This window comes from Rhineura floridana, chromosome 21 (genome assembly GCF_030035675.1).
Source record: "Rhineura floridana isolate rRhiFlo1 chromosome 21, rRhiFlo1.hap2, whole genome shotgun sequence".
In the NCBI taxonomy this organism is placed as follows: Eukaryota; Metazoa; Chordata; class Lepidosauria; order Squamata; family Rhineuridae; genus Rhineura; species Rhineura floridana.
The window spans coordinates 5,662,150-5,689,607 of record NC_084500.1 but is presented as its reverse complement, the minus strand read 5'-3'; the positions used below and the strand labels follow the sequence as shown (position 1 = coordinate 5,689,607).

Here is a 27,458-nt window from a genome sequence, read left to right as displayed (position 1 = left end):
CCTTGATTAAAAAAAATAAAGTTTTGTTTTTTAAAAAAAGCTAGCGGTGGCCAGGTCTGTGTTAGAACTGGCTCAATATATTCTCTACTTGTTACCTAGAGAGGAAAATAAGAATGGATACCCATCCACCCCCACTCTGTAATAAATTAACAACTATTCAATTGAGGAATATCATAGAGTTGGAGGAAGCCTCAACACTCATCAACACTCACCAATGAAGGAAGTCAGTGGTTACAGTCTCTTTGATACGTGTCCATCTAGCGCAAGAGTGGGGATCCCAAACCATGCCCACCCACCCCATCAGCTGACATGACTTGTGACATCCTGTGATGGATGGAAGAGCAGGGTTAAATCCTGCGTCGGCTGCACGGGCCTCTTTCCACCAGGGAACAAGCACATGCAGCCAAATTGGGCAGGTTTCCATGCAAACCGCTTCCTGATTCAGGCAGGGGTTTCCATCAGAATCCCAACTTCGGGACTTCAAAGCACCTTGCACTTCCAGGATGCACACCTTAACGTGGTGAGGGGGTTTGAGAGTGTTGAAGAAGCTGAGAGCAATAGTCTGGACCAAGAGGCTACTAGCAGGGTCACCCAAGACTGGAAAGATGAGAAACTGGACAAAAACTGACATCCTTCCAGCCCTGGGTCTGTATATACGATCTGGAGACTAAAGACTAATCTTGATGCGGCTAATACAGTCTTGTTTTCCAAACAACAGATGAGGAGTTAAGCCAGTGCGTGGGCTGTACCACTTTCAGGCAGCCCAATGCTTGAATCACCCTCTGTATGGAAACACAAATCCCTGCATACAGAAATCACATAGGGGAGAAGGTTCCTAGAACACTGACAAGTTACATTTCTAGCTGCAGGGTGTTCTTTTTATAATTTGCACAGAAATGAATGCACACGCACGCAAACCCCCAGCATTTTATAAAGCATGATTCCTGGCACTGAGTCAGTAAGGAATTATATTCCTCCTCTTCTTTGCCCTTCAGCCTTTCCCATCTTGCTTCTCTGTGGGTTTGGATAGGTTTGGATGTGGAGGGGCGTGTCAGAGGATGCTGCGCATCAACTCCATTAATGTCCGCCCTCCCCTCTTGTCAAGCTCACTGTTTAATCTTTCTTTAATGGTACAGTCAGAGCAGGACCCCTCTGTGTGTGCCTTGAAGGAAACAGCTGCTCATCTATTGTGTGTGAGAAGTGTGGGTGGGTTCCCATTGGAGAAAATTCATAATAGGTATTAAAAGTTTCTAGTTAAGAGCCTTGGCTTGGTGAAAAGAGCGGGCTCACCAAGCAGCCGGGCGATTCAAGCTGCCAGGCCCCTTGAGGCAGGGTACCATGGCAACGCTCCATTTACATATCCCTTGCGACCTGGGCTGAGGCCTTTTGACAGGGCAGATACCAACCTCTCTGCCTGTCCTCTTCTGCAACATAGGAAGAGGATTAGCTATTTGAGCGAAAAAGGTTGGACTAAAATGGCTGTCGCCAAAGGCAATAGCCTCATACCCGACTCCCCAGGTGGTGGTGGGGATATCCATCCTAGGGAATTCTGGGTATTCTGGAAGTCAGACGTTAACCATCAGCTTTTCAGGGTCTGAGGGGAAACGGTTCTAATTGCTGGGTGATGGACACGTTGTAAGAGTAAGAACATAAGAAGAGCCTGCTGGACCAGGCCAGTGGCCCATCTAGTCCAGCATCTCACAGTGGCCAACCAGATGCCTGTGGGAAGCCCAAAAGCAGGACCTGAGCGCAAGAGCGCCCTCCCCTCTTGCAGTTTCCAGCAACTGGTGTTCAGAAGCATCCTGCCTCCAACAATGGAAGAACATAATCGCCGGGTTTATGAATTTGTCTAATTCTCTTTTAACGCCATCCAAGTCGGCGGCCACCCCTGACTCCTCTGGGAGCGAATTCCATAGTTTAATTATGCGCTGTGTGAAGGCCTGTCTGTCACACATCTTCCCACATTCAGCTTCAATGGATGCCCACAAGTTCTAGTGCTGTCAATACTCTTTTCTTCAGAACATCCCTTATCCCATCTGTGGCCAGCCAGATGGCTCCTGGAAGCCCAGGAGCTGGGCTTGAGGGCAATAGCCCTCCCCCAGTGTAGTTAGTGTAAGGCTGTTCCTATGTTCCTATAATCCTGAGTCAGATCCACAGATCCATCCAGTTCAGTATTGTCTACACTGACCAGCAGCAACTCTCCACCCAGCCCAACCTGGCAACACCAGGGATTGAACCCAGGCCCTCCAGCATCCAAAGGAAAAGCTGTACCACTGAGCTATGGCCCGTCCCGTGGGGAAAATTGTCATTTTGATTGTTTTAATATTTCAAACCTTTTCAGCCCAGCTGCTACACGGCGGCTTTTCGGATTTGCTTTTCTTCACTGTCATATCCACATCGTGCCTGTTTCTGAGATTGGGGGCAGTGGCGGAAATCGCCGTTGCGGTGACAACAGCAGGCGTTTCCTTGTCATTCCAAAGCCATGCAAAAAAAGACAAGGCTTAAGTGCTTTATTAAAAGGCGGTGCCCCTCATTAAAGGCCTCGGAGGTGACCATTAATACCCCACTCCCAAAAGGCTTCTGAGCGATGCCTTCTCATAAATTCTGCAAATTGGCGCAGCAAATGGAAAGGGGGTAGTCACGGCCTCTCAACCCTCCTATGGGGAGTTGTTTTGTTTAGAGTCGTGTAGCTAGCACGATGAAGTGAGATGATTCATCGTCTCTGCCTGCAAGCTGCAAGGATGTCTGCTTTGCCTAGGTAGGTAATCTGCATTCAGACATGTGTCTGATGATGCAGTGTTTAAATTTGGGGAGTTGGGGGTGCACAAGAAAGCCTCACCCCCAACATCCTTGTGCAGGTCACTCCCCCCCTTCCCCCAATCCCTGAGCTTCCAGCATCAGCAGTAGGGGTGAGCGAGAACTTTGATTCAGTTCACATTTCAATCCAAATTTATGAAATTCGCACTTTCTGAAACAAGATGAAACTGAAACAAAGGCCTCCTTTGAAATTGACACTTATTTGAACTTTGCAATGCAGTTTGCCAACCAAACAAGGTTTATAAAAATGCATATGTCAGGGGAGAAGTGAATACATTGGTGAAAATAACAAGCAAAAATGCATTAAATGATGAGAAATGGCTTGCAAAAATGTGTACGTTAGTCAAAATTGCCTACAAAACTGCGTTTGGAGAAATTTGCACTAGAATGCTGGAGAATTTTCATGAGGATGTAAAAAAATAAATCACAAATTGCTACAGAAATGTGGAGAACTGAATTTACCTTTAAAGAAATGAGAAATTGAGAAGGCTGAAATTGATAGATTTCCCCATCCCTTAATCTGTAGGGAGTTTCTGCTTGGATTCTGCATGAACACCTCTGCACAATTATATGAGTGTCTCTGATTGTGCAAGGCATTCTACAGATGTTCAAGCCCCTGCTAAGGGTGGGGGAGAAATTCAATACTGTCCACATTTAAAGGTGAATCAATCAAATCCAGTTTCCAAAACCATATGAGAATCAAAACACAGCTAATCTGTGGCCCAGAAGATGTTGCTGGAATGCCATCTGTCCTGGTCAATGACCAGGGTCAATAATTTAACAAAATGTATACACTGCTAAGATAAAAAATAAGATAAAATAAGATACTGCTTGATTGTAATGAAACCTCATAGCCGTTTACAAAAAAACCCACCACATTAAAATACAAGAAACAGTTTAAAAAGAGGTATTTAAAAACATTCAAAAACTAATTAAGATCAATAATTAAGCTAAAAGCAGATTAAAACGCATGTAACTTCTAAAGTCAGGATCATTCAGACCATGGTATTCCCGATCTCTATGTATGGATGTGAAAGTTGGACAATGAAAAAAGTGGATAAGAGAAAAATCAAGTCGTTTGAAATGAGGTGTTGGAGAAGAGCTTTGTGCATACCATGGACCGTGAAAAAGACAAACAATTGGGTGTTAGAACAAACTGAACCAGAACTGTCACTAGAAGCTAAACTGATGAAACTGAGGTTATCATACTTGGATACATAATGAGAAGACGAGATTCACTAGAAAAGACAACAATGCTTGGAAAAACAGAAGGAAGTAGAAAAAGAGGAAGATGGATTAATTCCACAAAGGAAGCCACAAACCTGAACTTACAAGATCTGAACAGGGCGGTTCATGACAGATGCTCTTGGAGGTCGCCGATTCATAGGGTCGCCATAAGTCGAAATCAACTTGAAGACACAGAACAACAACAAACTTCTACATTTCTGGATAGGCTTGCCTAAAACAAAAATGTTTTAAGCAGGCGCTGCAAAGAGGACAGTGAAGGTGCCTGCCTGATACCAACAGTGCAGTTCCAAAGTGCAGGTGCAGCCACACGAAAATAACAATTTCTTGCAAATGAGGAAAGGGTATGATGCAGCACTCGAACCCAGGCTGGAATGGATCCAGATAATCAGTCACATCCAGGAGTCTCTCCCAGCCCTACCTGGAGATGCCCTTGGGGATTGAACTTGCGGCCTTCTGCATGCAGGGCAGATGTTCTACTGCTAGGCCACAGCCCTTCCCCAAATAAATACCCATGTACAAATCTGATACAGGAACGCAGGAATCTGCCTTATACCGAGTCAGACAATTGATCCATCTTGCTTAGTATTGTCTGCACTGACTGGCAGTGGCTCTCTGTGGTTTCAGGCACAGGGATCTCTGCGTCCTATCTGGAGATGCCATGGGGGGCTGAACTTGTCCCTCTAAGAACCTGGGACCTTCTGCGTGGAGAAGCAGATGCTCTGTCACTGAGCTACGATCCTTTCCTGTATTACAATGATCCTCCAACATTAACTTCACTGGACCGGCCATGCTGTTCGAATGCCTGATCACCGTCTTCCAAAGCAGCTACTTTACTCCCGACTTAAGGATGGAAAACGGAATATCGGTGGACAGCAAAAGAGGTTTAAAGACGTTCTCAAAGCTAATCTAAAAAAATGTAACATGAGCATCGAGAACTGGGAAGCCTTGGCCCATGAGCGTCCCAATTCGAGGTCGGCCATTATCAAAGGTGCTATGAAGCACGAGTACAGGGCGAATGGGACAAACGAGCTAAGCCGAGGGCACGTCAAACAAATCCTCATCACGAGCATCTTCCATCTGGAAACCTATGTCCTCACTGTGGGAGGCTGTGTGGATCGAGAACTGGCCTCCACAGTCACTTACGGACCCACCATTAAAGACCTTATCTCGGAAGACAATCTTACTCGGCCACGAGTGATCGCCAATGAATGAAGGTTTTTTCCAAAGCACCAATCTCCCTGTGCGCCTCCCCACCCCAGCGGGCAACAATACACGAAAATGTAGTCACAGTGACGATGTGTTTAAATACTTTTTATTTCATAATTTACATCACGACGTATGCATATATTTATATAGATAGATTTATATATATTTGACTATTTGTCTTATACTCTGAGATCCATAATCAATTTCATTGCTCTTAAAAAATAAAATAGCCATTTTTGTCTCTCTCTTTTTTTTTTTTGCTTCTGAAAGAAAATCAGAAAACTGTTTTGAGTCCTGCCTTGTATAACAAGAAAACGTACATGACATTTCCATCCCTTTCCCATGGTCAAAGTGATTGTTTTAAGTGTCTCTTTACAAGAAAAACTACGATGAACAGAGCAAAATGACAAAGCTGCTGCCATCAGAGGTGGATGAAAGGTGGAATATGGGTAGTTGGGTGGGTGGTGTCAATATTATGTTCCCAGCCTGCATGGTTATGCTTTAACCTTCTAGATGCTGATCCGAGAGTGCACCTTTCTAACATTCCTCTATGGCTGAAATTCACACACCCCTCAGGCCTATTTGCATTTCTGTCTGTCCCAACACCAGTGCGCACCTGCGCATGAGACTCTCCTCCCTGCCCCACCCCCTTCTCTCTCTCAAAGACGTTTGGTGCAACGTTGACGCTGGCCTGCAGCTTTTCACTGGCGAGAGTGGAATGGTCTTAATAAACAGTAAAACCTAGTTTCAACTCATTTCCTAGTTTTGTACTTCTCAGTCTCTCTCTCCAGGGTGGATTCCCATGCGCCTGTAGCTCTCTTCAGATACTGTGCATACAAGTCGAGTCAATGGGTGAGGGGGAAATCACTATTCCTGTCCCCACGCCGCACCTTTTACAGCCCTCATCTTCCAGGTTTCTAAGCGGGTTCACGCATAGAAGAGGCTCCTTGCTTCAAACATTTGCCCTCCAACACAGGACCGGCAATGGGTATGTGTGGAGGTAGTGTGTTCATTTCTGCTCCCCCTCCCTTGCCTATTCTCCTTAACTCAGATGGAGAATGCCTAAAGAACGCTTGTAGCACCAGTGCAACGCAGGAAGTTGAAGAGGAAGGATCTCCTTTTGGGGTTGACACTTTCTGTCACGGGAACTGGGGCCATGTGCCGTAAGGGTGTTGTCCATGCAACTGGGCACACCCACTGCCCCCCGAAGATGCTAAAGCTCTTTGAAGTGCCCCCTGACCCCTAAAGGAATTAACTATATTGCACTAGTTACAGGTGGAACGCAAGTTAAAGACTCCTGAATATGTGTGTGTGAGAGAGAAAGAACTTGATCAGGAGGTGCCTGAAACTAAATCCAACTCAAGATCTTTTGGAACAGAAATCACCCTGCAAATCCTCTCTTCCTTTCTGCTGGTGGGAGCCAATCCAGTTCTTGCTGAAGACACAAATCTTTTGCTGTCCCCTCTGAATCAAACAGCGGAGACTGGAGATGGGTTTAATATGGCACCGCCACCTGCCCTCCCTTTCAAAGAGTGCATCGACATCAGCCTAGCAGTTGCCGACTCCTTTAGTTAGTAATTTCCGCAGGAAAGCATTTCAACAGCCAGTGAAAATACAGAGCTGAAGTGGAGGCTGTTCCTTTCTGCCTTGCTCCTGTGCAGACAGAAAAGCAGCAACCATCTTGCATTCCCTGCATTGAATAAAGGAGGATGGAGGATACTGCCTTGGAAAATAGACACTCTAGGCAGCCACTTTTCTGACCTGGAGGACCATCCGCAGGTGGTGAACATTCTAGGCTAGAATGGTCCACAGCACCTCTTTTGCCGTTGCTTCTTCCCACCCTTCAAGCGGTTTGAAATTGCGCCCGGATTCCCCCAGTGGAAAGCTCAACCCCAAATTCCTGGTCAAGACCAAACCCGACAGTGGGCCTGAGGTAGCTCCAGCAGTTTACTGCTAGTGCAAACAACACTGTTAAATGAGACAGATATGTATACTCGTCCACCCAGTCCAATCCTTTTGACCTTCGGCAGAAAGAAAGCATCCTACGCCATGCGATTAAATAATACAAAACAGATGGAGGCTTTCGCCACCAGAATCCTTCTCCAAGTTGAACGGACGTCTCTGGCAAAAGTGGCAGTGTCTTCAACGGGGTCGGAAAGTTTATGCCGCTGATCAAAAGTGAACATCTCCGTCAACTCAAAGTAAAGCTGGACACACAGTCTCCAGGTGTCTCCTGTTGGGGGTGGCTGGGGAAGGGTGCTAAGCTGGAAACGTCCCTCCCTCCGGGCTGGGGTTGACACGGGCACCCCTGCTTAGGAGGACCACGAGCACAGGCCTTGGTGTCTGTCCAGATGTGCTCCAACAGACACCCTCTGGGGCTGAGCTGTGGCAGCACCATCTCGCTGCATAAGGGGTCCCTCTCCCCCCCCCCCGGCCTGACTTTTCCTTGGCTCCAAGTTTGGGGAGGGTGGAGCAGGGGAGGTCTCCTGCAGGTGCTCATTTCAGGGCTTTGTGGAAGCCGAAGCTCACAAAAGCTTTCCTTCATCGTCCGGGACGTCAGCTGTGAGGAAACAAAGAAGAGCTGTTAGCCCGGCACAAGGGACAGGCAAGCCTTCAGAGAGAGAGAGACAGTGGGATGCGTCTCCCATCCTGTGTACTGGCTCGGGCCGTTGAAGGAAACATGGCGGGCGTCCAACCGGCTACGGAATTGGGCCAGAAAAAAAGAAAAAACTATTCTGTTTTCTGCCAGAAGTGCGTTGCTTGGTTGGTTTCATGACTGACTGCACTGAGCATTTGAAGTTCAGGGCTGGGCTGCATCATGGATCTTCTTACTGGAAAGCAAAAATGCCGTTGTGTATGCACGAGGGCTGCCTGTCGATGGATTAATCCATTCTTCGCTGATGCATAAGCCCTATTCATGCATTCCATGAGTCGTCTTTCATTTTGGATCAGCTGAGTCTTTGATCAGCTAAGACCCTGCCTGCACAAGACATTGAAAGAAGTATCGTGCCACTTTATATACTCACGGCTTCCACCAAAACACCCTGGGAGCTGTAGTTTGTGAAGGGTGCTGAGAGTTTTTAGGAGACCCCCTATTCCCCTCGCAGACCTACAACTCCCAGAGTTCCCTGGGAAGAGGGACTGGTGGTTAATCCACTCTGGGAACTGTAGCTCTATGAGGGGAATCACAAAGGACAGCTCCCAGGATCCTTTGGGGGAAGCCATGGCTGTTTAAAGTGGTATGAAACTGCTTAAAATGTATAGTGCATATGTTATGACTTAAATGACAAAGAGGGAAAAACAATCTCAAATTAACAATAAATCAAGAGAGAAGGAAACAAAATATCCATGCATGACTCATTAATTATAAAATACAAAATCGTCCTATAATCATTTATGTTGTCCCCAACTGTCCCCAACTGCCAGACTACTTTTCTGTATCTCATAACACCAACATATAACAAATGCACCCCATTTTTTTTCAATCACTGCATTGTTAGGTTGGCTGACTTCCTTTATTCTCAATATAATGGCTAATTTCCCCAAATGAACTAATTCCCTAATTCAACTAAGATTGCCATTTTAGCATATGGGAAGCTTTTAATGCTTTATATCTCCAACATATTTTTTTTTACTCTATAAAGACATCTGAAGTCAGGCCTGGGGGGGCAAATTTCAGCCCTCCACGCCTCTCCATCTGGTCGTCGGAGCTCTGTGAAGGGAACAGGAATCTCCCAACAACTCTCAGCACCCCATCAGTAGTGTAGGGGCAAATTCAGAAGTGCAGGATCCCTTCATGATAGTCACAACCATGCCCCTTTCTAAGATTATAGAATAATCTGGTCAGGCTTGAGTGCTGCTTTCTGCTTCTCTGTCAGTGTCACCATTTGACTATCCTTTTTCACTGTCTCCTGCTGCTACCAAACTGCTCGAGGATGTAGATGGGATGCTATCCCCAGGATTCACAGCTTCCTCCTCCCCCTTTTTTCGCTGACAGGTTAAGAATGAGATCCTTGTTATTGCCTTCTCCCACAACAGCAGATGTCCCGAGGAGCCAATCAGTGTGAAAGAGGAGTGTTAGCTACTGAGAAGAGTCTTCTCAGTGGCTGACGTACCTCCTTTCACTCTGATTGGCTCCAATCAGCAAGAAAGGACAAGGAAGCAAGTTAGAAGACTCTTCTCAGTGGCCAGCACACTCTCCTTTCATGCTTATTGGCTCGTAGGATGTTGGAGACAAAGGGACCCTGCTGGGACCTGGCTTCCAAGAAAGTAAGAGTCTAAGACCCCCCAAGGCCCTGGATGACTATACCCCTGCAGCCCATACAGCTTCTGCATGTAGGCTGCCAGACTGTGATTGCTCAGGATTCCTGACTGCATGGAATTCTGTGCATGCAGGCCTCCCTCTGCAGAGATGCAAGCACGGTCCTGCACCCCCTTCAACAGGTTTGGCTCATCAACCCAAATATCTGGCAACCCCCTTTCCAGATGACTCCCAACAGCATGTGGCTCACTCACCGCCTTAGACTTTCACAGAGGCTGGAGGCATCATGAGTTGATCTACTCTGTGGAGGAAGAGAAAAAACAGAATCAGCAAGTTCCAAAAAAAAAAACTTTGCAGACATAGGTTCTGACAACTACTTTAGGTCCAACCAGCCTGGCCTGAAGCCCATACCGCTGGCCCACCTGTTGTTTTTGGATAGGCAAGTGGTTTGCGTGGGTGGGTGAGGCCTGGTGCACATCAGGAGTGGCAGTGGGGCAGAAGGCAGGAAGCCCAAACAGTAGGCGGAGCCTCAGCCAATGACAGGCGAAGCCAACTAATTCTAGTTTGTAGAGCCAAGCTCTACAAGAAAAACGCTGAGAGTAGGGAGGAGGAAGGCAACAGCCAGTGCAACCCTCCTGGGTTGGCTGTATGTAAGAAAGAAGGCAGGCAGGTGTGGACTGGCAAGGGGCAGGCTGAGGTTGGTGGGGCAGGGCCCCAGACACCCTAACAGAGCTGCCTCCACTAGCTCTGGGGCAGCTCCTTCAAAAGTCCCTGGAGCGCCTTGAAATTGTGGACTAAAACCCGGAGTGGATTCCACTGCCCCTCTGACATGGAGCCACCAGTCACCACTGAATGTATTTGTTTTGTAAACAGTCCTCCAAAACACATCTATTTTCTTAAGACTGCAACTGTATTTGTTCCTTAAGAGGAGGAAGAGGCAACTGTTTTTCAGCTATTTTCTGAAAGGAAGTCAGTCTTCTAGCAGAGAGAAAATCTTGGAATTTGAAAAGGCTCTTTTGTCACTGCTGCTTTCTGTAGGGTTTTTTTTGGGAGGGGGTTGGGGGGGTAAGCATTTCCTTGACCCCCCCCCCAATGCACATATTATTTGCTGCTTGCAGAAGCTCTCAGTGTTTCTCCCTGGCAGGATTGACAACAACTCATTCCGCAACCCATGCAAGCTTCTATAATTGGGGAGGATTTCTAGCCGCCGCTATTTCACCCTAGACTACATGCTCCGAAATAAGGCACTCAACATTTTTAAAGGCATGTTTAAAAAAGGGATTTAATCTAATGCTGTGCAAGGTTTACTGGGGAACCTCAGGGCATGTGTGCACTGACACGCCCCTTCCGCTGGTAAACCGCTGGCTTCAGCTGAAAGCTGCAATTCCTCCGAAAGTTGCCAGTCAGCTTTTTGATCTTTCCCACACATCAGCACCTTCCACCAGGTGCTGTCTTAATTTCTACAGCAGTGGCCATACAGACACAAGCATATCAAGTTCACTGTTAGAATCATAGAATTGTAGAGTTGGAAGGGGCCTCTAAGGCCATCCAGTCCAACCCCCTGCTCAATGCACGAATCCAACATAAAGCACACCTGACAGGTGGCTGTCCAGCTGCCTCTTGAATGTCTCCAATCTTGGAGAGCCCACCGCTTAGTTCCATTGCAGGTGCTTAAGAGGAGCCCTCATGGATCAGACATAGCGATGGGCGAATCTTTCAGTGTTTCCCAGATGCTCATTTTCCCAATCTTAAGTTCGGTTGTCCACACTTCCATGTCAGGTTTTGATTTTAAAAAAAAAAAGTCCTCATGAACAATTGGTATTTCCGTGTACATTTGTCCTAACATACACGCCTGAATGCAATTTTCCCTGATGTATGGATTTTTGCAAAGCTATTTCCCCTAATATAATGCATGTTATTTTCGCTACTATACCCATTTTTGGGCAGACTGTACATATTTGGACGCACTGCTTGGCTGCAGAAGCACACCGCCAAATTTGGAGAGGTGCGAATTTTGAAGGATGTTTGTGTTTTGGTTCCCATATCATTTTGGAAAGTGCAAATTAGACAAATTTGCCTTTAAATGCAAACTGAATCAAATGTGTCCCTCATCACTACTCCTTCTAGGGAATCTCTTATGATTATACTACTGCAAGGTACTAACAAGTCAATTACGGAGCAAGTGGCCACATTCTTGAAGTTGGCTATTCATACAGGCGGGCCCCACTTATACGGCAGGTTCTGTTCCGGACCCCTGCCCTAAAGCGGAAATCGCCATAAAGCGGAACCCCATTGAGTATAATGGGGCGCGTTGCACAAAAATGACACGAAAATGCCGGAAAAGCAGCTTTAAAATGGGGAGTGAAAGCCGCCGCATTAGTGGAACGCCGGTAAGCCAAGCGCCGGTAAGCGGGGCCCTACTGTATTAGACTAAGAAGGATTGTTTGATTGCCTCTAAACTGACTGTGTGTTATTTGGTCCTTTGGATTTTTTTTTTAAGTAATTTCACTTATTTATATATATTCCATTTATATTTTTTAAAATGAGGTTGTAATATTATTATTTATTATGATGATTATTTATTTATTTATTCCCCGCCTTGAGGGCCTTTGGCTTACAAAAAACACCAATATAAAAATACAATATAAAATACATCAATAAAACTACAATTTACAAAATACAATTTACAAAAGTTAAATAACTACTCTTAGGCTAAGATGCATGACACATGAGGGAAAAGGGACAGGGAAGAACAAGGAAAAAAGCACGCTCAGGCATCAGTTCTTAAATTACAGTTCCCATCATGACCAGCTGGAATGGAAGCAGGTAGCCTGATAGCACGGTGGCTACTGGGAAGGGCAAGGGCAGCTAGTGGCTCAGCAGAGGTGCTGAAACAGCGCACGGATGGACCAGCTTTGGCATGGAAACAAAACATTATCTGTTTTTATCTGATGAGTCAATATTCTGTAATAAAATTTGATTTGATTTGATCCCTAATCTGATCCAAGGCCATTCTGTCCCAACATCCAGCTCAAAAATGAATGAGAAACAAAACAATTGAAGAGCTCTTATAAAGAAGAGGACGACAACTTAGTCTTGGCTACCCTAGAAAGCTGGCAGGTTCTCCCTCCATGAAGGTCTTTAAGCAGAGGCTGCCCAGTTCCTCTGCTGGGGATGCATCCAACGGCGGGTTGGACTAGATGGCCACTAAGACACCCTCCTCACTCTATAAATCTATGTTCATATAGGAAAAAAGGCAAGGGAATTGGAATGAATGTAAATGAAACAAACAAACAAAACAGGTTGGTTGGTTGGGTTTTAGCTCTCGTCACATGAACCAGTCTGGAGCCTCTGATTGTTTTCATCAGAGGGACCTTCTCCATGTGCCTCTTCCGAGGGAGGTGCAGAAGGGAGAATGGGCCCTTTCAGGGGCGGCTCCGGTGGTGGCTGATGCCCACTGTGACTGGCCGGGTGGGAGGCAGGGAGTCCATTCAGTAGGTGGAGCCAAAGCCAATGACAGGCCGAGCCAATTAACCAATTCCAGTTTTATCTCCATCCTCTTCCCTGTCGAGTTCTACAAAGGCAATATTGAGACTAAGGAGGAAGAGCCCTATTTTCCCTTGTGAGGGAGTAAGAGCAAAGCCTCATCTAAAATGCTGCACACAGCTTTTGCAATTATTTGCTCTTGTACTATTTTTTTATTGCTTGCTTGATTCATTTAGTTGCTTTGTTAATTACCCACAAGGTTTTTTTAAATATAAAAATGGATTATTATTATGTTTATATCCCGCCTGTTCTCCAAGAAGCTCAAGGTGGCGTGCATGGTTCTCCCCCCTCCATGTCATCCACACAACAACCCTGTGAAGCAGGTTAAGCTGAGAGACAGGAACTGGCCCAAGACCACTCACTGTACTTCATGGATGCCACCCTGGGCCCCTACTGGGAGGAAGGGCGGGATATAATTTAATAAATAATAATAATGGCTGAGGGGGGATTTGAACCGGGTCTCCAAGGTCCTAGTCTGACACTCTAATCACTACAGCACCATAACTCTCAGTCCTAACTCTCAGTCCTCCTTTGCCTCTTTCCCCCACTGCTGTCTCCAAAAGCTCGCTCAACCTTTATCTAACGTTTAATTCTGAGGCAAAACCTGTTTTGCTTTGACACTTTTTAAGAGAGATTCAGGCCTGTTATCTCATGTCCTTTCCTTCCAGAGACATCTCAGGAGGATTTTAAAAAAAGCATTAAAAAAGAGAACAAAATCAATAGCGTTCCATTCTCCCCAGGCAACCAAGTTTTAAGGACAAACTGTTTAAGAGCCCTGTCACTAAGCATCCCAATGTTGAGATGGAGATAAAACTACAAAAGATCAACCTGTCCTAAGCTCTCCATGGGCTGACAGCCATTAGGTTTTCATAGCCATCTTTATCTTTGCACACTGCCCCCCGCATGCCAGCCTTCCCCCTGCTGGCAACTCAGCGGGAGAGCATCTGCCCTGAATGCAGAAGGTCCCAGGTTCAATCCCCATCGGCATCTCCAGGTAGGCCTGAAAACCTGGAGGGCTGCTGCCGGTCAGTATAGAGAACACTGAGCCAGATGGACCAATGATCTGCCTGGCTATCCTATGTGCCAGATGGTGTTAGATTCTCATCCGACTAAACCTAACTCAGAGCGTCCCAACCAGCTTTTGTATCCTGGTTTGGCGTTGGATACCACAAGGAAGGACCACGGACAGCTCCGACTGAGCAGCTTGCTCCAGCAAAGACCGAGCAGCCGGAGCCTTTCAAAGTCTCTGCCCCCTTGCGGATGTCAGTTTTTGAAAAGGCCAGCCCTCTGGCCTGAAGGCGGGCTCCGGTCCTCCACTCCACTGTCTCCCACTTGGGGATGCTCCCTGCACCGCTAGACCAGTGTGGGGCACAGGGAAAGGCCATGGGTCAGTGGTAGAGCTTCTGCCTTGCATGCAGAAGGTCCCAGGTTCAATCCCCACAGGCATCTCCAGGCACGGCTGGGAGAGAGAGAGAGACTCTTGCTTGAAAGCCTGGGATTGCTGCTTTCAGTCAGTGCAGAGACTGAGGAGAGACTGAGGAGAGACTGAAAGAACTGGGCATGTTTAACCTGGAGAAGAGAAGACTGAGGGGAGATATAGCACTCTTCAAGTACATGAAAGGTTGTCACACAGAGGAGGGCCAGGATCTCTTCTCGGTCATCCCAGAGTGCAGGACACGGAATAATGGGCTCAAGTTGCAGGAAGCCCATTTCGACTGGACATCAGAAAAAACTTCCTAACTATTAGACCCATACGACAAATGGAACCAATGACCTAGAGAGGTAGTGAGCTCTCCGAAACTGGAGGCATTCAAGAGGCAGCTGGACAGCCATCTGTCGGGAATGCTTTGATTTGGATTCCTGCATTGAGCAAGGGGTTGGATTGGATGGCCTTATAGGCCCAACTCTACTATTCTATGATTCTATGATTCTAGACAATACTGACGGACCAATGGTCTGACTCAGTGAAAAGCCATTTCCTAAGTTCCAGAGGTTGTTGGACTCTCACCAGCCAAAGCCCAATTAACAAATAATCCTTTAGTGTCGTGTCACCGGCCCTTTGATCCCCTCCCCTTATATCTTAGACAGGCACCATCCCTGTTATCTTTTCGGCACCAGCTGAAGACCTTCCTCTTTCAACAGGCCTTTTAAGAAAAGACCTGCTCCCAGTGCATGCTGGAATTGTTTTTAGTGTTTTTTTTAAAGATTTTTTAAAATATTTGTTTTTAAAGATGTTTTTAAGATATTTTAAAAGATGTTTTGTTTTTAAGATGTTCTAAAGATGTTTTTAACATTTTTGTTTGTTACCCTGGGCTCCTTCTAGAAGGAAAGGTTGGATGATGACGATGACAACAACAACAACAATAATGGATTACAGGAGCTACAGAATGTCTGGAATAGAGGTCACCAGATTGGGGAAGGCTCTCTCTCACACACAAATAGGGAACTCTTTCTCTGAATGTGGATCCTCATGAAGCCAATAAGTCATATTTCACACACAAAACTTTGGTATCACAACTCTGGGGAAAACTCAAGGTTTTTAGAAATATATATGAAGTGCTCGGAAATAATGCTTGGAAAAACAGAAGGGAGTAGAAAAAGAGGAAGGCCAAACAAGAGATGGACTGATTCCATAAAAGAAGCCACAGACCTGAACTTACAAGATCTGAACAGGGTGGTTCATTTATTTATTTATTTATTTGTTATACTTGTATACCGCCCCATAGCCGAAGCTCTCTGGGTGGTTTACAGTAACTAAAACAAATGCAATTTAAAATACATCTTTTTAAAAAACAATTTAAAACACAATTATTTATCAGCATTTCTTTAACTTTCACTCCAAAGCTGAAGTGTCTTCCCCTGCACTGTGATCCACCTGCTAGTAATTTGCAGAGCTTCTGGCACAAATTAAGCTTTTCTACTGTTGCAGTCTGTATTAGTTAACATGGCATCTTAAATAGCCCAGCAGTCTTGTTTTTTCCAGATATCAGCATGAGAAGTTAAACTGTTTTCCCCTCTCCTGCACAGGGCTTTTCTTGGCAATCCATCTAGCCGCCTGTCCTGTTATGTTAAAACAGGATCCCCGATACCATGGTCAAGATTGCAGGTAAAGGAAATGGTGATGGCGTAGCGCATGCCCCAGTGGACCTTTTCCACATGATGGAGGTTCTCAGAGCCAGAAGTGAAGAAGGAAACCCTGCCTGCTCGAGGTTCTACGGTCCTATTTGCACCTTCATCCATAAAGACAAACCGTCCACCACCATCTGTTCATGACAGATGCTCTTGGAGGTCACTGATTCATAGGGTCGCCATAAGTCGTAATCGACTTGAAGGCACATAACAACACCAACAACATATGACGTGCTAGCTTTCTACATGCAGGGACTTCTCATTTTATATGGAGGACCACTCCATCTTCTGAATCCTCTCTCCCCACCTGTAGCCTGCATTGATGCAATGCAAGACAAGAGAGATTCCCCCCCACACACACCTCAAAAGGAATCAACCCAAAGGTTGAATCCAACATGGCAAAATCATCACTGGCCATCCCAGTTCTGCAAGGGGGTGCCATGGCATGATCTTCTGCTTTTGTGTTTAGCTATTTAGAGACTGTGCCCCTGTCTCATCTCGCACAGCCTAATTGGTTATAAAAAAGAGAGAGATCTCCCACCTCCTAAGCATCTGTCCTAATCATTTTTACATTCATCATCTCTCTTCCACACTTGTAAAAGCTGCTAAAAGCCTGCCAATAGTTCTGCAACAAAAATATTCACGCACATACCAGGAGAGGGAATATCAAGGATGTGTGTGTGCGTGTGTGCATGTGTCTTCTATTTTTGAAGCAGTTGCGTTAGGGATCCATATTATTATTATTAGGGATGGGCAAATCTGACTATTTCAAATTCTCATTTTGTCCAATCTTAAGTACAATCCCCCGTATTTCCACATCAGTTTGTGATTGATTGACTGATTGATTGATTTTAAGAGATAAAATCATGAAAATTCCTCATCAATATTCCTCAGCCTTCCAGTGCAAATTTCTCCTAATACATCCTTATTTGCAAGGGGGGGGGGCAACTTTGCCTAATACATATTTTTGAAAGCATTTCCCCCCTAATGTAATATATTTTTGTAAATGTTACATGGCTGGAAAACATTGCCGCCTGGGATTCCTATTGGAAGGGCAGGATATAAATCTGATAATGAATATATAAATAAACTGCAATATTCGGAAAAGGGCGAATTTTGAAGGATGCCTGCGCTTCAGTTTGTACACTGTTTCAGAAAGTGCTGATTAGGTAGGTTCACCTTAAAATGTGAACTGAATCGAATTTCTACCCCATGCCTTGTCTATCAGCGAACTTTCCTAGGTCACCAGCTTAAATAAAAGCAATCAGGACAGATCTGTCTGTTGACTGAGCTTGAAATGGATCATGGCACCTGTCAGGTGTGCTTTAATTTGGATTCCTGCATTGTGCAAGGGGTTGGACTTAATGGACTTATAGGCCTCTTCCGACTCTACAATTCTATGATTCTAGGTGTCCCCAATATGCATACTGAATGTCAGTGCACATGGGGACACCACATTAGCTTGGTTGGGGACAGTTGGCACAGAACATCTCAAGGCAAATTTAGGCACAGGGGCTCATAGCTGGACTGCTCTGCTTCACTGACATTTCATCAATATTTTAACAAATCTTTTAGGCTTTTCAAGGACCACTTAGAAACTCTTAACAATTGCTGTAATATTACTGGTCTTTGTTTTAATAGGTTGGGTGGGTTTTTTTTTAGCTTTTTAACTCTTTTTAGATAATTAAGCTGTTTAACTAAGGTTTTAATCTTTCTGTTTTATGTGGGATTTTTATACCAAATTTGTTCATATTAGTGTGCCATACTTTTAAAACCTGCCGGCTGAAAGATATTTAGAGAACGTACATTATGGCAGCATACACAGCATACATTTAAAAGCACAGCCCTCCCTCTCAAAGAAAGAATCCCGGGGACTATAGTTTGTTATGGGTACTGGGAATTGTAGCTCTGAAAAGGGAAAGCTACAGTTCCCAGGGTTCTTCAGCTGGTGTAATATGTTTTAAGTGTATGATGTGTACGGAGCCACAGAAGTGACAAACAAATGCAAGTAATATAATTGAAAGTGGGGGGGGGGAGAAAGTGGAAGGGAGGGAGAAGTCATCTTTTAACCCAGCTTGTCAGCCACACTGATTATTAAGCGTGATTATAGGGCAGTCAAGGAGTCTTAAGGGATGCTTCCTAACCCTGGTGCGGCTTCATGATTGACAGACAGGGAACATTTCACGCTCCTGCCTGTGCAGGTCAGGACACAACACTCGGATTAATTCATTAGTGAAGCCTGCGACCTTCAACCCCATGCGTCCCTGGCTTCGCTTATGATGAATGGGTTTAATCTAAGGCTCATGTGCCGGAACGTATTATAAATGAAGATGCCCCCAAACCACGTCCAGGCAGCCTTTGTCAATCTCCTGGCTTGCCATCGATGGAATAAACTAGGATCTTACGGGTATGCTTCAAGTTGGATTCTTGCATTGTGCGTAGGGTTGGACTTGATGGTCTTAGAGGTCCCTTCCAACTCTACGATTCTAGAATTCTAGGATTATTCAGCAGGCAATTGCTTTGCATCCACTCCTCCCCACCAGAGTACGCAGAAGTCAGAAGAACTGCCCCACATTCTCTCCCCACAGCTGCTGTCAGGTTTGCACGAATGGCACACCCCAGCCTCAGGTGTGCTCCCGCAGGAATTGTTCCAAGCATGTCCCAGTGTGGGCCACCTTCATGGTGTGCTGTATATAGCTAGTGCAGCACAGTGGTGTAGTCCATGGGGCGTTCATGTAATTGTTGCAATGTGTATGTATGGCTATTTTTATATGTATACTTGCCTTTAAGAGGTTAAGATTTGCAAGTGAAAGCTTATAATGTTGTTTTTCTCAATTCTGAGCACCTGCAAGAAGTTCAGCTTGTCAGAGATTGGGTCAAGGAACGGTCAATGAGTACACAACCTACACCCAGCGGTGTCTTAGCTAGGAGGCTAATGGGCTGGGAAAGGACAGTTTGATGTACCCTGAAGGATGGTGGCCTTGAAGCTGATCCAGATAGCTCTAATGAGCTGCACGTGTCAAGGAACAGTAGCGCATGTGCCCAGGGAGGGTGGCATGGAGAGGTCAAGATGACCTGTTTACACCAGAACAGTGTCCTCTCACGTAGATAGGATAATCCATCAAGTGCCTTGACACCCTAGATCAAGAGACTGTAATACTTCAAAGATAGTGAGATAGTAGCCATAGCCTATTAGCTTTGATGCCTAGGTTGATATAGCATAATTAATCATGTATCCTGTCAAGATGCGATGATCTGATGTAAGATAGCTGCTAATGATGTATTCCGTCACCATTGTGCTTTGCTAAGATTTTTGCTATAAAAGGCACCCATGCAGCCCAGTTCAGTGTTCAGACTGCAAGTGTCTATGCCAGGACCTTGCAGCCCATTCCACTCTTATTGAGTATGCCTGTGTGCTCGCTAAATTACTCAATAAACGTCTCCTTTGTGAGTAAACCTTGAATCTGACTCATTTATTCCTTGGTACTGAACTTAAATTTGAAGCAGCCCACGGCCAGGGCAATACAAGTGGTTAGCGTGTCGGACTCAGACCAGGGAGAACTGAGTTCGGATTCCTGCTCTGCTGTGACGTTCTTTTGGGTGACCTTAGGTTGGTTGCCATCCATCAGCCTAGCCTACCTCAAAGGATTGTTGTGAGGCAGGACAAACCCTTGAAGGCAGGGTGTGATTAAAATGTAATAATTTATTTATTTATTACCTTTATATTGTACCTTTTCTCCAAGGAGCTCAAGGTAGTGTACAAACATGGTTCACCTCCCTCTCTATTTTATATCTTGACAACGACCCTGTGAGGTAGGTTAGGCTGAGAGGCAGTGACTGGCCCCAAGGTCACTCAGTGAATTTCATGGCTGAGTGGGGACTTGAACCTTGGTCTCCCAGGTCCCACTCCGACACTCTAACCACTGCACTACATTGGCTCTTAATCATTATAACAGGAGGCCTAGAGGATCAGAAGAGAACTCAAGTTTTACCTAGTCCAGATTGGTTTTCTTGCAGGAAACCTGTCCTCCTCCTTTTTAACTGGAACCTGTTCCTGTTTGCCTGCACCCTTTTTACACTCCAGTACCCAGAACTGGACGCAGTACTCAAGATGAGGCCTAACCAGTGCCGAATAGAGGGGAACTAGTACTTTACGCAACTTGGAAACTATACTTCTTAGCCCACCTGTCAAATTTGGCCCTCCAGGGGTGGGAAGATAAGGATCTGGCTCACTGGTCAGAAAAGAATTTTCCCCTCCCCCTGCTATAAGCAATACTTTTTCTTTGGAAATTTAAAAGGGGGGAAGAGACAGACTAGAGGAGTCCACAGCAAAAGATGCAAGGATTGGGACTTCTGGGCCACCCCCTAACAATGCCCCTGCTCTCAGGCAAGGGAGATCCCAGAATATGTACAAAATTGCATATTTCAGGGGAAAGCACGTACAGAAATGCATATTTCAGGATAACCTGAACACTCCAAATGTGGATTTTCATGCAATTAAAAAAAAAGTAGAATAATGCAGAAACAGGACAGATTTATGAATCAATACATGCCCATCCTTCACCCTGAGCCCTCCCTAGAAGAAGCATTCCTCCTTTTCTGCCACCTGGGAAGGGAATGTCCCGCTTGAGATTGTGTTACCTAACAACAAAAGCAAGCAAGCGATCCCCCCCCCCCAATCAAAACCTTCCGTTTCCTCATACGGAGATTTATGCAAGCTTAAATCGAACCTCATCTAATTCACGAGACTACAGCTGAGTGACCACCTGTGCTGCATTATGGGCAATAGACAGGCTCGTAAGTAATAGTCAACATCCAAAATGCAATAGGTCGCAAGGGTCGGTTGCAGGACGCGCATGCGCTGTTGCAACATACGCTGGCCATTCATGCAGTGCTATTGCAAGCCCTTCCAGAGTGTACTGGTCTCACTCTCAAGCGAGGATGGGGAGCCTGTGGCCCTCTAGATATTTTTATACTCTTGCTCCCATGAGTCCAACAACATCCGGAGGAACACAGGTTTCCCATCCCATTGAATGGAAGCAGTGCATGCTTTCAGAAGATTCTCACTTTCTTCTTCTGCAGTTTATCAGTATTGCCAGCTCTCCTTGCGTTCGGAAACTGACTTAACGGCATGGTTTTGTAGCCAGAATCTTGAAATCATTTGCTTCATGCTGTTTTTTAAAAATTGTTTTAAATCGCTGCAGGCTGGCAATGCTGCATTCCCTCTGAACAAGCTGCTAACGTAAAGACCGATCTGCAGTTCTGGTGGCACAGAGGAAACCCATCATATATATAGACATTTGAGAAATTTCTGATAAAAGGAAAACAAAGAACAAACAGGGAAGGTTGTAGAATCACCTTGCCATGGAAGTTTTCAAGGATATGCATCTATCAGGGATCTCCAGGCAGCAATGCAAAGCAATTTTTTAAATTGTTTTAAATTTTTTAAATTGTATTTTAAATTGTTTTTAAAAGATGTGTTTTAAATTTGTATGTTTGTTTTTGATGTTCTTAGTTGCTGTAAACTGCCCAGAGAGCTTCGGCTATGGGGCGGTATACAAATACAATAAATAATAAATAAATAAATACCTTGCGGGCACACAAAAACTTATGTGCATGTGCTTTGGGGCCCAGAACTCAGTTTCCTAAGAATCTTAGATTCCCTCTTAAAAACAACTGGCAAAGCTGCTAGTCCTTATGGTTATATCAAGCAGGTGTATGATGCCTGCTGAAATTTTAGATACCAGACAGTAGGTGAATAAAAGTTCTAGTGGTCGGGGGTTACACCTCACATAACTCCTTGCTATGATGAGCAACATCTGAAGAAAAACTGCAAAACTGGCAAAATGCAGAAGAAATTATGCAAATTTGCCCACATTCGTTGATTTCCATGGTTCCTAGAACTGAGCTTCTCTAAGCAGAGGATTCCATTAATTTTTATGTAGCCACAGTTCTGGATGAAGGAAGAGGACCTGGGCCGTATTATGAGACACGGAAGTTTTGTCGGCTACCAGCTTGAGCCACAAAAGGATTATAGGCCTAAAATTCATAATACATTATAAATAAATACATGGCTATCGGGATCTGCCCCAAAACGTATCGCATAACGTAAGAGTGAATCCACAAACATGCCTAAAGGAACCACATGTTTTGGAACACCCGCCCACAAAAATCAGCCTGGTCCAAAAAAAAAAAAAAATTATTCCTGACAGAGAAGAAGTCAGATTACTGTTTGTTTTTCTTTTGGCATAGAAAATATTTACATATATGGTGGATTTTTCCTCTCCATCTCTTGGCCAGCAAGTAGATTAAAAGAAGAGATTATGACAAAAATACACACCAACTAACCCCCCAAAAAACTGGAGTTGCCCATGGCGAGGCGATCCAAATCAGTGCTGAAAAACACACAGTCCGAGGGGATTTGGGTTGTACTTTTAATAAGCCAAAACCAAAGCTCAGCAGAGATCATTGCCTTTTGAAGAGAGGAGTGACTGTGAACGCAAGTAATATTTTATATTGTATACATAACCAGTCATCACACACACACACACAAGACACTAAGGCCCCATCTTCACTAGACACTGAAAGCCGTATCATGCCGCTTTAAACAGCCTGGCTTCCCCCAAAGCATCCTGGGAACTGCAGTTTGTTAAAGGGTGTTGAGGGTTGTTAGGAGACCCCTCTTCCTCTCACAGAACTACGATTCCCAGAGTTCCCTGGGAAGAGGGATTAATGGTTAAACCACTCTGGAAAGTGGAGCAGCATAGGGGTCTCCTAATCGTTCTCAGCACCCTCAAAAACTACAGTTCGCAGGTTTCCTTGGGGGAAGCTATGACTGTTTAAAGTGGTATTTGAATGTAAAGTGCAGATGGGAGCTTATACTCCATATCAGGTGTGGGGAATCTTTGGCCCTCTAGATCAGCCTTTCCCAACCAGTGTGCCTCCAGATGTTGTTGGACCACAATTCCCATCTTTCCTGATCATTGGCAATGCTGGCTGAGGCTGATGGGAGTTGTGGTCCAACAACATCTGGAGGCACACTGGTTGGGAAAGGCTGCTCTAGATGTTGCTGAACTACAATTCCCATCATCCCTGGCTACTGGCCATGCTTGCTGGGGCTGATGCAGGTTCAGCAACATCTGGGGTGCCAAAGATTCCCCAAACCTGCTTTATATGATTAGTGCTGAGCTGAAACGGGTGGTGGCATGCTTTGTGAACATTTCCCAGGGATCTCCACCCTTCCAGCAATTTTTTCACAGTCCTCGGCAAATGTTAGTTACACGTCTGTCCTGCTGTTTTCTGGATCTCACATGGCACCTCTTAATTTATATTCTGTCTTTCCTCCGAGGAGCTCAGGGTGGTGTGCCAGGTTTCCCCCCACCCTGCCCTGTTTTATCCTCACAACAACCCTGTGAAGCAGACCACTCTGACTTGTACATGACCCATCCACGGTTACCTAGAAAGCTTTGTGGCCGTGGGGGGTTGAATCAGGATCTCCCCAGTCCTAGCCAGATACCCGAACTAGAACAGGATGCTCACTGGGTTGGGGGAAAGAAGAAACATGCCCTCCCTGCAGAGGTGACCATGCGGGGCTCCCTCGCATTGACAGGGATCCCCCACAGTCAATGCCAAAGGTATGTGACTATTCCTGCAGGCCGTTTAACATTAATTAAATTCAGATCTGGATGTAACAACATTCCCAGACTCACAGTAGGAGCTTTTAACTTAATTAAACCTGAAAGGCGACAGGAACAGAAATGGCAACTCTGCTTTGCGGTTATCGAGAGCAGCTTCTGGAAGGTTACAACATTTGCTGGATTGGGGCCACTGCAGACCACTTCTGAAGGTTTCCTTTGAGCCAAGCCTCTGAGCATGTCCAGAGTGAAACTGAATGCAGTCACCTGACATAAAATCTGACCTCTAGGCGCTACATTCCTATTTTTGAATGTCAAAATGCTGCGGTCTGCCAGAAGATTCCAAGTCCCAGCATGCAACTCTTCAAATCAGATTTACCAGGAATATAATATTTGTGCCTTGGGTATGGCAACTGCTTCCTGTGCAGTTACCCAACACCCTCTTTTTAAGATGGCGGTTTAGAGGCTTTGCAGAAAAATCTCGGGCCTACGGAGCCCAAGAGAGGGAGCTTGCCAGTCTGACAAATGTCAGGCTGGAATATGTCAGGCAGAGTGCCTGATAAACTAGATCACTGTGTTTACATGACAAATATAGTCAGAAGTCAGTTTGGCTACCATGACTTGCCCCAAGGGCGGCATCAGAGGTAGGCAACACTGAGCATTCGCCGAGGCCCACAAAGCTATGGGCAAGGGCTCACTGACAAACTCCAGAGGTCCTGCCCAGGAGAAGGGCTGCGGCTCTGTGACAGAGCACTTGCTTTGCATGCAAAAGGTTCCAGGTTCAATCCCCGGCATTTGAGAGACCCCTGCCCAAAATCCTGGACAGCCACTGCCAGTCAGCATAGATAACACCGAGCCGGCAGCTTTTTATACAGTGGTGGCTCCAGGTCAGTGGGGCAGAGGAATCCGCTCCGGGTTTTGGCTCCCTTGGCCAGCTCCTTCAAAATCTGGACTAAGACCCAGAGTGGATTCCACTGCCCCACTGACCTGGAGCCACCAGCCACCATTACTCTTACGTTCCTATGGAAGGGAGCCCATGAACATAGGGAGACCCCACTGAGGTCATCTTGCCAAAGGCCCCCTGAAAACCTGGAGGTGACACTGGCTTGCTCCCCCAAAAGACCCTCAAAATTTATTTTTTTGTGAGGCAGCTGATCTTGCCACGTTAGAGACGGCTGGCCCTTGTCACGTCACCAAATCGGAACCCACCAAGTTCCTCAATTGGGACCTGTGACAGTTAAACAGGTTTGGCAACTGATTTAACTATGCAGTGCGGGCGTGCCCCTGCAACCCTCCTTTTCATCAGTTGGCTGAGACGCCAATGCCAAGTTGGTACATACCACATCAAGGCCCTTCTTCAAAACGTGGCACGCACACACACACGTTCCCTCACCCCCGTGCAAACCACAGATACTCACTGTTGCTCTGCTCTGGCTCGATCGCTTAAGAAGAAGAGGGCTGTGGCGAGGAAAAACATCCCCCCCAGGACGACGACGAAAGGGCACAGCATGAGCGCGTAGCCTAAGCTGAGGAACTCCCAGAGCGGTGATTCTTTTGTGCTCTGCCGTATCACATCAGAGATCTGGTAGAGAGGAAGCAGAATTGTGGGAGAGAGAGAGAGGTTAGGATATTTCCAGGGACAAGTTATTCAAGGCGGCGGAGGAACAGCAATGGTTTCGTGGAGAGGTCAAGAAGCAAACAAACCTTATGATAATCCCCATAAACTGGCTCCTTTCAACATTGTCAGGTCGGGTTTCCAAGTGTTACGCTTCCCTCCCATTGCTGTGGAAAAATCCCTGCATGGATTGTGGTTATCGCCAGACATTCACACTAGACGTTTATTCCGCTGTTATTCCACTTTAAACAGTCATGGCATCCCCCAAAGGATCCTGGGAAGTGTCGTTTGTGAAGGGGCCTAAGAGTTGTCAAGAGACTCCTATTCCCCTCGCAGAGTTACCATTTGCAGAATGGTTTTATTAGTCAATCCCTCTTCCCAGAGAACTCTGAGAATTGTAGCTCTGCGAGGGGGATAGAGGCCTCCTAATAACTCTCAGCACCCTTCACAAACTACACTTCCCAGGATGGTTTGGGGGAAGCCATGACTGTTTAAAGTGGAATGATAGTGGAATAAATGTATGGTGAGAATGTGGCCTCAATAACCTGCAGATGGTGATCCAGAAGGAATCCAGGTCTTGGTCAACTGTTGGCCAGAACATGTAGAAAAAGCCTGAATTTAGGGTTGGTCTGTCCTCTGATAAAAGCCAGCCTTACTGGATCAACCCAAAGGTCCATCTAATCTAGCATCCTGTTTCCCCGCAGTGACAAGGAAGATGGCTCTGGGAAGCCCATCAACACCCTCCTCTTCGCCTCCGGGGATGGCTCCAGAAACTGGCATTCAGCAGGCATACTGGGACCACATTCATATTATACATTTATTCCACTATTATTCCACTTTCAACAGTCACAGCTTCCCCCAAGGAATCCTGGGAAGTGTAGTCTGTTAAGGTGCTGAGAGTTGTCAGGAGACTTCGGTTCCCCTCACAGAGCTCCAATCCCCAGAGCGGTTTAACAGTCAACCCCTCTTCCCAGGGAAATGTAGGAATTGTAGCTGTGCGAGGGGAGTAGGGGGTCTCCTGACAACTCTCAGCACCCTTCACAAGCTACATTTCCCAGGATTCTTTGGGGGAAGCTGTGACTGTTGAAAGTGGAATAACAGTGGATTGAATGTGTGGCATGAATGTGGCCTAGAGCAGTCATGCACAAGAGCAGGGTGGAACAAAGAAGGTCCCCGTTCCAACCCCTCACGGCTCCAGTGAAGAAGAATACAACAAAGATCAGGGAGCAGATTATTGTGTCTTCGCTACCCCAGCCCAGTCCTTGGGGGGGGGGGGTTTCCTTGGGAGGGAGAACTGTTGCCTCACAAAGCCCAGCCCTTCAACACATCCCAGACCCAGGCACCCCAAGGTGGCACTTACAAATCCAATCAGATACGGGCTCCCAGCGTCTCCCAGAAGGTGTGAGGTGAAGCTCTGCAAAGCTACTGCAGTGGCCCGGCGTGTAGGAATAACCACGTACTGATAGGGGGGAGAAAGATGATGATATTATTACTATTATTACTATTATTATTATTATTGCATTTCTATCCCATCTTTCTCTCAACGAGCTCAACGTGGCCTGCATGGCTTTCTCCCTTTGCATATTTTTCCTCACAACAACAATGCGAGGTGGGTTAGGCTGAGAATTGGTGACTGGCCCACAGGGCATTTTTAAAGGAATCGTTCCCGGGTGTCCATTTTTTCATTCCAATGGCCGGCACACGGAAGCCTCTCTACCACGTACAAGCCCTGACGTCTGGACTGAGGCGAAAGTGGTTCACACCAAAAAGAAAAAAAGGGCGGGGGAGTGACGAGGGCCTTGCAAATGCATTCACACAAGTTACTAGCCTAGCAAAGTTCTTACTAGCTTAGCCACTCACCAGTAAATACGTGAATTAAAAAGCAAATTTAAATTAAATGAAAATGAAAAACGGCTGCAGAAGAATTCTTAAGAAGAAGAAAAGAATGAAGGTACAGAGAGCCAGACATCACAATGTACAGGGAGAGGGGTTTTGTTTTCAG

The 27,458-nt window shown here is 45.9% G+C and overlaps 1 protein-coding gene across 1 annotated transcript in view; it reads right to left on the bottom strand.

The window, feature by feature from the left end:
* Positions 1-5,370: 5,370 nt before the first annotated feature.
* The window catches only part of LOC133374121 (sphingosine-1-phosphate transporter SPNS2-like), a 131,254-nt gene continuing 109,166 nt past the window's right edge, over positions 5,371-27,458 (bottom strand). The window contains exons 10-13 of the mRNA XM_061604595.1: positions 26,817-26,915; positions 25,260-25,423; positions 9,787-9,833; positions 5,371-7,831 (exon numbers count right to left, since the gene is read on the bottom strand). Coding sequence (XP_061460579.1) covers positions 9,791-9,833; positions 25,260-25,423; positions 26,817-26,915 — 306 coding nt within the window. The 3' untranslated portion in view covers positions 5,371-7,831; positions 9,787-9,790. The remainder of the gene's footprint in view (positions 7,832-9,786; positions 9,834-25,259; positions 25,424-26,816; positions 26,916-27,458) is intronic.